Source organism: Vigna unguiculata, chromosome 7, assembly GCF_037176805.1.
Source record: "Vigna unguiculata cultivar grain cowpea cultivar isolate G323 ecotype 2 chromosome 7, ASM3717680v1, whole genome shotgun sequence".
NCBI lineage: Eukaryota > Viridiplantae > Streptophyta > Magnoliopsida > Fabales > Fabaceae > Vigna > Vigna unguiculata.
In genome coordinates this window covers 40975218-40986149 of record NC_140798.1, presented here as the reverse complement: position 1 = coordinate 40986149, position 10932 = coordinate 40975218, and the positions used below count along the sequence as shown (strand labels likewise).

Here is a 10932-nt window from a genome sequence, read left to right as displayed (position 1 = left end):
TATTTTATATCTATTATATGTATCAAATCATTGACAAAATTTTACAAATTTAATTTTTAAATCTCTTCACTTTCACTTCTTCATCCTATCAATCAAATAACCTCATTTCCTCGTTTATATCCCCTCATATTCATCTACTAACTCTCTTTCCCATCCATCTTTGCAAACATACCCTTACTCTCGTTTAAGAAATATTTTAAGATAACAATTCAATTTTTTCAACGGCAACAAAACTGTAAAGATAGAAGGTTTACTTTTTTTTTTTTCGAAGTCTTAAAATGAGCTGAACAACTCCACGTTACATTTTTCTATTACTGACAGTCAACAAATAATTGGGACAAAGAATGTATTGCTTTGGTTCATTAAAAATTGTATACACTATTCATAAAAATCGAGAAAGTATTTATTTATTTTTAATTCTAGTATATAAAATAATTAAAGAAAAAATAATTTGTAGGAAATAAATATACTTTCCGGTCATTCCTTGCTGAGATGACATTCCACATGGATCAGGAATCTAATCTATATCTATGTGTATTCTTTTATAAAAATTAATTGCAAAACTAAAATATTGTTCACATTAATACTATAATAAAAAGTTAGCAATGAAAAACTTATTTTTCCTTTAATAATTATTCAAAGATCCTTAAATCTTCTTCTTTAATCTATTTATTTATTTATCTCACAAAATGGCTCAGTACTAAATTTGGTTGAGGTAATCTATTATATTATCTTATTCTATTAATCCATTCCATAAAAAAATTGATAATACTCTTACGGTATTATACAAGGCCATTGATATTAAATTATCAACGCTTGCCACCTTTCTATTTTTGTCTAACGTCACTGTCAATGAAAATCAAGCAAATAGTAGAATAAAAACCACCAAAGTTTTGTGGTTAACTATGAAGTTATCAATATTCGGCTCTGGACACATCACCCAATGCTAATATGTTCAAACTTAATTTTACGAAAAATTAACTGACTTCTTCTAAGAAATTTAAGATTCATGGATCGATCACAAATTTAAGATACATGCTTATCAGTCACTCATGTCACAGCATGTTGGTACTTAATTTACCATATTTATAGCAAGAGTTTGAGCATAAAGGAAAAGGAAAATCATGATACTATTGTTATCTCATAAATGTGAGACAAAGAAGCAAGATTGCTTGCTATATATATATGAAGATGAAACAAATTGATGAACAGTGTTTGCGCTAGGATAAGCTACAAGAAACTATTGACAGTATATATAATCTTGTGGTATTCACTCCAAATCTACAATCCCAAAATTGGAGAGAAGGATCTTTATTTGATCAACAAAGTCTGAGCCTGTTGCATACTCTGTTAACAATCCAACAGCAAAACCAAACATTGCCCATCTGTTTCAAACAAAATTCCAGAATCATAATCAAATAAACATAAACATATTTATTACAATATCTGAGGTATCATATTAAAAAGAATGAAACATTTAAATACTTTATTGAGCATTTCATACCACCTAATTGAGATTTAGGCATCTATACTACCAAGTTCCTATGAGTACTTTGCATTCGCATATACAAGTTGAATCTCAAACACAAGTTTATGGTTTCATTTGGCTTTGATGATATTTAAACTTAATTTAGTTGAGTAATTCTCGAATATTTTCTTTCGTTTGAATTGTAATTGCTATGCGTTATGCTTTTTGATGCTCCAGCACCATTCAGCTGTTGTTTCGGCTCATGTTTATGCTAGCAACGGTGAGATATGAACACGACTATGAATGAAGTTAACTATATAGATAGCTTAGTTTGTCTGATCCTTGCTTGAAATTCACAAAACTTCATGACCTTACATCCTTAATTTGACCTACAAAATTCGACTTGTTAGTAGATTATGAGTAAAGTTGCTGCACTAAAGAAACCATGGTTATAACAAATTTACGGAATTTGATCTGCAACAAGGAAATTGGAAGTGACAACTCAAAGGATGTTTTATCTAGGGAGTTTCTGGTTTCATAATCAAGAGAAATCAGTCCCCTAATACTTTTATCTCTCTTTTTGCCTTCTTAGTGGTTATTTAAATTCCTAAAAGAATTTCCAAAAAGCTTTAATATTTTGTTTTATGTTGAGTTTCCTTTATCCCAGACATAAGTGTAGATAGTTGTTCAACTTGGAAAGTGATATTTGGACATAAACCCCTAGGACTGTACTCAGTTCAGTACTCGTCAGTTTATACTACACACAACTTAGTACACGGTTTCCCCTGTGTTTGACACTAATGTGTATTGGATTGTCTGACACATGAATAATTGTTCCAGAAACACTGCCTAAAGTGAGGAAATTTTGGACAAGTTTTGTAACACTTGGGTGTGCTAGTGATGTTGATGTTGGAGGTTCAATCCTTCCTCAAATCACATTTTCCCTTCATCTATCTGCTTGAGCCTCTTAGTGATGGTTTTTTTAGGGGAGTTCATTAGGAAAAGATTACACAAATGTGATCTGAGTCCAACTTACAAAATATTGACAACACTTTTAGTCTAAAACCTTAAGGTTATAGATTAGTGAGTCTTCTTTCTTATTTGGTGTTCACCTTTGTTATTGCTATCTGATATATGAAACTCAGACTCACATTTGGATTATTTCCGACACTTACACCACTCTCCTGGAAGAAAAGGGGCCAGCTTTACATGGACTCACAATTTGATCAGGTTAAGGTATCCCTAATGCAAGAAGAAACAGCAATTAAAATATAGGCAATTCATACTTTTTACTTGTGTATGAACCCAAATGAAAATAGTCCGAAATTTTCAATTTACATTAAAATATAGTCCTCCGTTGCCTGCTCTAATTTCTTTTCAAACTATTGAAGTTTTGCAATCTGTTTCCCTTCCTTATTTCGTCAGTACTATAACATAGTGATTCTTGAATTGCTTATTTCTCAAAAACTTACGCAAAGTTGACAAAAATAAGCAAGTACTTTTCCAAGATAAATTGAACCGAACACACATTCAAATGTTTGACCCTCCTTAATGGAAGAAAAGACACAAAAGGGGACCTAGATTTATAAGTTGCTCACAAACAACAGATAAAGTGATCTCTTCCAATTATCATCTTGATTTTCCTACTCCGTCATAACAACAGATCTAAGATTACCATCACAGTGAAAGATGCTATGTTCTTGAATCATGAATTTTCATATATAGCCTTGCCACAAAAAAAAAAAAACGGGGGAGGGGGAGAACATAAATGAAACGAATTTATAAGTACTATCCCTCGAAATTTGCTAATATTTTGATCAACACCACATCACCCCCAACATTGAACCAAATATATAGTTGCTCACAATAACTAGTTCCACCGATGTTAAACTTTGAAAGGTCCCAAATGAAATAAATAAATATAAAAATTACCTTCCATTGCTAATCTCGTTTTTGCCTATGAATCCAAAGAAAGGACCCTGATCTGCTTCTTCAAGTTTCTTCTTTTTGAAGTACTCCTGCAGCTCCTTAGCCTTTTGCCTCTGAAACTCTAATGTAATGACATTGTTATCGTCTCCAACAACAGGAGCAGCCTTCTGGGGTGGAGGCTGAGAAGGAGGTGAAGGCTTCAGAGGCTGAGGGATGCTACTAGATGGTTCTCGAACAGGAGGAGCCACCGGTCTTCTGAGAGGCCCTTCAGTCTGAGAATTCCTTATTACAGTGACAGCAGCATAAGGTTTGGAAGAAGAAAATCTAATCGATGAATTTGATGAAGATGTGCATGATGGGGAGGAGGAACAAGCTGGGATTTTGATGCATGGGAACGAAGATGTCACAGACATTTTCTTTTTTGGATTGCTGATACTCAATCCTTGGATTTTATTTGTGTAATTTTTTTTTGTGCCTTTAATTTTTTTCAGCAGTTGGCCTTTGTTTGAACATTAGAGTTGGACATGTGGTCTTATCAAAATGAGAGGGTGAGTGTGTGGACAAGGTTTGGCCAAGTATCCACTGGAAGCTGGCTTCAGTGTGTGGAGAGATGCACAGTGACACTAATGTCGTCTTTATTCTTTATACCTCTTCAGTCGCTAAACATCAACCGTTGGATTTCTGCTACTATTTCACTTAAGAGAATACGTAGTACAGCTCATTTTTTTTTTTAATTTCTCTTTCCACTCCCGTTGTTTTATAATATTAGAAAAATTAAATTAAATGTGAATCTTAAAATTTATGGAATACCATATTCGGTAGTAAATATGTATACAGTTACATTGAAATTTGGATTCTCTGCTATGCTAAGTTTATTTTGTGTTATTTTTCTACTGTTATCATAATACATTGATTATTATTAATTTTAATATTTTAAAATATATTAAAAAAATATTTAAAATATCAAACTGTATTTTTAATACTCAACGAAAAATAGAAAAAATAATAATAATAATAAAGAATCTGGAGTGGTTAAATTGGCTTCGATAATTCGCCAGTTTATTATATTGGTTTGGTTGTATGTGTGATTATGGAGTCGTTATATTTTATTATAGTTAAGTGGATTAAATTTCGTTTCCTCAATCATATTATAATTATTACCCATTACCTTTGTTTTCTTTTTGGTCAAGTTACCATGATATCACTCTTGTTAATTATTTATAATTTGGGTATAATTGCTTTCCTATTCCATCGATTACTGGACATATATGTTTATATTTCATGATATGACATGTGATTAAAAATAAAGTTTAATTATTTAAACATGTTCAAATAAGTTTGAGAATGTTATTAATTGAAATAATTTCTCATTATAAAACTTGTAAAGAAACAATAAAGATTATAAAGTTAAGTGCACTACCCATCAAAATTATGGTACCTATACAACCTTTGTAGAACTAAGAAAACCACTTTCCAGTATTGTTAATGACCTGTTTCCTTACCAACCAAACCTATCTAATATATTAACTTGTATTCTAAAATTAGACTTAGATTGTTTTATTAACAAATTCCGTTAAATATTGTTAATAAACCTCAGATAATTCTAATATCATCTTAAAATAAATTTTAAACCTAATTATTCTAAAAAAATATCTTTTAAGATAAAATTTACATTTTCTTATATATTATAAAACTATTTTATCCTTAGTCAATATAAAATTTACAACTACAAGAGATACTATTGGAATAACACAATAAGATATTATCTTAAAACAATTTTGAAATGCATGCATTGAAATACACTTTAATTTTAATTTCGTATAAATTTAAATCCATGATTATGAACAAATGAAATCAAATTAATTGATTAGATCTAGTGAATTGGAGCTGCATGAGTACTTTAAATGACACAGCAGGCAAAGAAAACTGACACAAATGGCATTTCAAATCCGAGCCCGAATGCAAGAAAACTGCTTCTATCTTATAGGCATGGCATGATGGACGAACGCTAATTTTACCCCTGGCAAAATCCCGATCCATCTTCAACAACAAAGCAATTGCAACAGTATGAGCTTATCTTTATCCTCTCAACAGATAATATACCTTAACAATCCCCGTCTCATCATAAGTTTCTTACCAAGTTGCCACACTGTTTTTTTTACAAAATCTTACATTTGTATATTATCTTTCTTCTAGAAAACGCCAGAGCATAGAAAGAAAACTTGGTTAATCCATATAGAAATAAGATCATAAAGTAGCATAAAAATGATGAATCAAAGGCAAAGAATTCACACATACAAGAATGATACAAATTGATGCAGAGCAGAGGAGCAAAATTTAAAGCCGCAGCGAGCAATAACAAACACATCACTTAGGCAAGGTGTCGGCTGAATATATCTTCACGGAAACTGAAACCTTGCCTCTTTTGCCTCATACCGAGTGATGGTTGTGTTAACAGTGAACGACCCCGATGAACCTATCAACTTAATGAAACTCCAATTTACATAATCGCACATGAACAAGTTCTGTCGTTTCCACTATCAAATTCATCATCCGATCCATCCACTTCACTGCGGTAGAATGACAAATTGCAACGTGTTGAATCAATTACAAGTAGATAATAAAACATGAAAACAAAATACACATAACAAGGAAAAAAGTTATAAACATGTAAGAATAGATAAAGGTAGTAAAGCCAAAAATACAAAGAATTGAGGATTGCAAACCTATCCAGGGTTTCCACGCATGAAGAATGAAAAAAATCACTCTTATTCGGCTAAAAATAATTACGCGATATGACTCTTATAGATTTTATTGAAAAGTCTGAATTATAAGATAAATGTACAAGACTTTTAAATAACAATGTGATCACTTATTTTTATTCTTGACTGCCCATATATAAGTATGTATAATCACAATTTGGAATTTGATGAAGGAGACCTGAATTTGCTGAATGCTTATCATTAATATTTACAATTTCAAGGTCCCACGAGGACCTTCAAGGAATCAGGGTCAGGGATGGGATAACATTAACAGGGTCAAGGATGGGGACAGGAGAAGAGTGAGGAGATAGGAGTAGGGAAATAATAGACAGAGTTGGGGTTGGGGAGGTACTTCCCACCCCAACTTCGTGCGAGTGTCATCCCTACGGGACACAAGACAGTTAATTGACAAACTAATAGTAGCATGGTCTGATTTATAATGTACTTATCAAAGATATAAACAGCAATATTGAAAGAAAAGAGAAACATAATCTCAAGGTTTCCTATCACTACAACAACAACATGCATTACATAAACCTGTAGTTACACGCAATTTTAAACAAGTATTGATTCTTGCCTCTTTAAATAGCATTCTACAATTATTCTATTTTTTATTGGATACTGACACAAGAAATAATAATGCAAAAATTTGCTGATGCACAAACCAGTAGTCCACATCAGCTAACTTTTTTCCGTGTCAATAATACCACAAGTGAGAATTCAATGTTCTCATCCCTCAATTAGAATTAACTAAAACCTGCTCGTCTCTAACAACCAAAGCACGTTCCTTTACAAAGTCCCTTGTGAATTAGATTACTACCCAATCTCCTGAAAACATTTCAAAAGACCATAGATACATTCTTTGCCATATCCAGTCTACCAAAAATTGATATCAACGACCACCAGGTCCAGAAACAGATGCACGGGATAGGACCATTAGTCACTGAAGGGCCACAGACTTTCAAAAGTCCAACCTACTACGGAGTGTTGAACTGAAACAAATGAGCCAAAAGATGACAGGAACAAAAAGCAAGACCTTTGTCCTTACAAAAGGAACTGTATTCTACTGGGACTAGAATGGTAATGAAGGCAGTTATAAGATGTATTTACCAGGTAATAGCATTTGAAATCCAGAGAAACTATTTTCTGGGTTATGGAATATTCAATCACCAACAAACAAAGATGCTGAAGACACCAATCAGCGCAACAAGAAATGCATATTTACCAGCGTAGGACAAGTGTTCAGCCACGGGGCTTTATATATAGAAGTTGCAAATATTGAATTTTAAATTTTGACTGTGTTGTGGGGTTGAAAATCGAGAGACAGTGAAGAGTTTTCACAGGAAAGGGAAGGAAAATTTTAAATCAAGAAATTGTATCACGTGGAAAACCCCTTAAAAAGGTGACCTTATGTGGAAAAAGGTGTGCAAGAAAGAATTATGTGAAGCTATGAATACAAAAGATTATTTACCCCTGAAAAACAGTCACGTATGCAAAGTGAACTTCAGTTAGAGTAAATCAAATTGATGAATACTGACCAAGAGCAATTGATCACGAGAACACAAACACATTATACAAATCCGCGCACGGAGGGCAATAAATTCAACTGCAGGTCACTTTACCTGAGTAGACCATGATTTAGCCTCCAAAAGTAGATACTGTATGAGAATATCCACAATTTATTTAAAATAAGCGTGCTTAAATGGTTTGGTTGTTAAACAGGTTGGTGGCGTATTTGGAAAAATTGATTGTAAAACTGCTATGATCATCTAAAGTGTCAAAAGAACTATTAAAACAAAGCTCTAGAAAGAGTGAAAAATTCAAAGGAGAAAAGGCTCCTAGCATGTTTATTTAAAACGTCAACAGCGGAATTTTAAATACATTTCTCATAATCAACAGCCATGCGGCATTGAAAAAATGCCCAGTGTGCTTCTAAAAAGAAACTTGATTTTCAGACAACTAAAAAGAAAAATTGGTCAGATACAAATTTGCAGCTTTTGTTGTCAAAAAAAGACACCATCAAACACCACAACATTCCCAAAGATTTGATTCCTCTAAACTGAGGCAATGCACTTTAGAGGTCAAAAATAGAGTTATAACCATTTAAAACCTCAAATTGCAAGGAAAAATTAATTCATACCTTATCCATTACAAATACAAAAGAGCTGAACAATGCAAAAAAAATGGCTTTAGTTTTAGACTAAGTAAAGCTCATAAACAATGCGTTATAGAGGATTACTAATTAACAGCAAATCTTTTTACTTATCCTAGATTCCAGCTTCCGAAAAAGGGATAAAGTAAATGGTTGGTCATGGGTTGAGTGGAAACAAAAGACAAAAACAAGAAATGAACAAACACGGAAACAGGCCCTTAATTTCCATAAATAACTATATTCTGTAAATTACCAGACAGAGCTTGACCATAGAGAGAAAAGAACAGACTTCAAATTCATGCTGAAAGTTGAAACCTTAGATAAAGAATCAAGAAAGGTCATATCCTAAGCACCGGACATTTCTTGGATTCTATATAACCGGAGGTTAGAACACGTATCTTAGACCTTAACCATGTAGTCTGACTTTTCCCGAATCATTTAGAGTAAGAAAAATTATTTTACTATTGTTCTACAGGTCATATTTTAAAAACTAAACATATGATTGGCTTAATAATTTCCAAATCTCTTATCCTTGATTGTTTACGGTGTGTTTAGTAAACTAGAAAATAGAAGGCGTGAATGCGAATCTTTCAACACAAAGTGTGTCAAAGTGGAATCCACATTTTCATTCAATAATCAAGCCCAGTCACCAGCTTAGTCTTCAAGCTGCCAGTTGGACCTAACAACATTCAGATTAAAGGAGTATAAACCTCCTTAGGTACTTGGAGAAACCATAGATGCTCCTTCACTAATCAGATTCAGTTCACACTTCAATTTGAATAAATGAAAATTCTTTCATTCAACTTAGCCACAAGCCAGAAATGCTAAATGCTTCACATACTATTTATCACAACATCAGATGTTTTTGTCATTTAATAAAGATGGGGAAAATGAGGAGGCCATTAAAAAGTATATCTGATTCACTGATGTCAATCACAAAATATTACGTATCAGGAAATTCCAATGATAAAATCTGATAAACAAGAGGTAAAATTTAGCATTCAAGCAAAAGAGAAGCTGGTGTAGAAAATAAAATATTCAAATACCTGGGCTCAAATTCTCGAATTTCAACAAGCTCGCTACCACAATTATCCGTCCACTGCACTTTCCTTCTTTCTGCCTGACCATCAGGAGCACAAATCCCCTGTCCACCTGCTGCTTCCTGCTCACTAGCAGCCTCAACATGAACGGGTTTAACAATTTGCGGCTTCTTTATGCTACTTTTAAGTGTAACCTTTCTGTTATCATTTCCATCATCGAGATGTGCAGAAGGATCATTTCCCTTGTCGGAAACCAAAGGCCCTGGAGAGACATCATGCTGCTGGGCAGGGCCCACTTTAAGAGGAGACGGAGTATCAAGACCTGCGGAAGTGCGACCAAAGCAAACAAAGGAGGCACAGCCGCGGGTGAGGCGATTCTTTGTAGAAGCCAGCTGGAGCTCGCGGTCAGTTTCTTCGTCTACCAACTGGTACTGGTTCCACGGCGCTACTCTCATGGGTTTATCCTCATCCCTCTGACCCAAGAGGAGAAGGCTCAGGCCCTTAGTATACCCTGAAGCCGAAGCAGAGAAGAATCCTCCTCCTTCTACTGCCAATAACATCAGTTCTGCTCATCGGCGCACCATAAAATGATTTCTAAGTAAGACCGACTCCCTTCTCTCTGAAGAACCTAACAGCCCTATCAACCAAAAGTAACCAGAGATCAGAATGATTTTCTTTAGTTATAAATTTTTTAACATTCATAACAATACTTTTCATTCCACTAACTCTTTCAACTATTAGAAAAGCACATTTCATAGCAAAAACACAGATTTGAAAAGCCTAGAGAGTTAAGAGAAGCACAATCTCACAGAACTAGAACCATTTCGAGGCATCCTCAAGTTTCCAGATGCTCAAAACGTGCTGAATCTGTTGTTCAAAGTAAATAAACAATAAATCCACGCAGCTAAAATTGCCACAAGTTGACATACGTTTTTATCCAAAATCATCAAGATATTTGGACAGAAAAAAGCTCGAAATCGACACAGTTCGCTTTATCAATACTCCCAACCATCTTTTACAATCCATCATGTATATTTTCTTACCATCCTACTGAACATGCATATGATACACACATAAATAAACAATTTCATCGATTCACTACCGAGACAGAAAGATCTCTACTTCAATGCAATCACTCCGAAAATACGTTTGTGCGCAATTTCTCGAACACGATATAAAAAATTCAAGAAACCAAATTAAATTGCTAAAACCAAAAATAGGAAAGATAAAAGAAAAGAAAGCTTCTGAGTTACTTGAAAATGCACGAGAAAGAAAATCAGAAACACCGAGCCCCGAACACACTGAAATCACACTCAAATCGAGCAACGCAGAGCGAGATTTCGAAGTGTCGGTTTTCCCTCACTTCTCCGGAAAACAAACTGCAAATCCTAGATCGAAGAAGAAGGAACGATTTTACAGTACCGATAATCAGAACAGAAGGTCGCCGGCGCGTGGATGGACAGCAACGATTCGGGGCATCCAGAAGAAAAACTCGGGTAGTGATTGAATTGAACGAAGAATAAGAAGGAAAAAAATCCGGTTATGTATATTTTTCTTCTGGTTTCAATTATTTAAAAGGAG

General features: G+C 33.9%; 2 protein-coding genes across 2 annotated transcripts; both read right to left on the bottom strand.

The window, feature by feature from the left end:
* Window positions 1-1150: 1150 nt before the first annotated feature.
* LOC114190202 (light-harvesting complex-like protein OHP2, chloroplastic) lies at window positions 1151-3916 on the bottom strand. The gene is made up of 2 exons (XM_028078999.2): window positions 3401-3916; window positions 1151-1385 (listed from the first exon to the last, which is right to left on the bottom strand). The coding sequence occupies exons 1-2, from the start codon at window positions 3808-3810 to the stop codon at window positions 1271-1273; spliced, it is 525 nt and encodes a 174-aa protein (XP_027934800.1). The 5' UTR covers window positions 3811-3916; the 3' UTR covers window positions 1151-1270.
* Window positions 3917-5607: 1691 nt separating this feature from the next.
* On the bottom strand, window positions 5608-10932 carry LOC114191756 (uncharacterized). The gene is made up of 3 exons (XM_085675814.1): window positions 10774-10932; window positions 9358-9988; window positions 5608-5967 (listed from the first exon to the last, which is right to left on the bottom strand). The coding sequence occupies exons 2-3, from the start codon at window positions 9909-9911 to the stop codon at window positions 5898-5900; spliced, it is 624 nt and encodes a 207-aa protein (XP_085531940.1). The 5' UTR covers window positions 9912-9988; window positions 10774-10932; the 3' UTR covers window positions 5608-5897.

Coding starts and splice junctions, on each gene's coding strand:
- LOC114191756 (XM_085675814.1), bottom strand. CDS start 9,911: ATGTTATTGGCAGTAGAAGGAGGAGGATTCTTCTCTGCTTCGGCTTCA. Junction 5,968..9,357: donor ATTCGAGAATTTGAGCCCAG/GTATTTGAATAT, acceptor ATTCTACCGCAG/TGAAGTGGATGGATCGGATG.
- LOC114190202 (XM_028078999.2), bottom strand. CDS start 3,810: ATGTCTGTGACATCTTCGTTCCCATGCATCAAAATCCCAGCTTGTTCC. Junction 1,386..3,400: donor AACGAGATTAGCAATGGAAG/GTAATTTTTATA, acceptor TGTTTGAAACAG/ATGGGCAATGTTTGGTTTTG.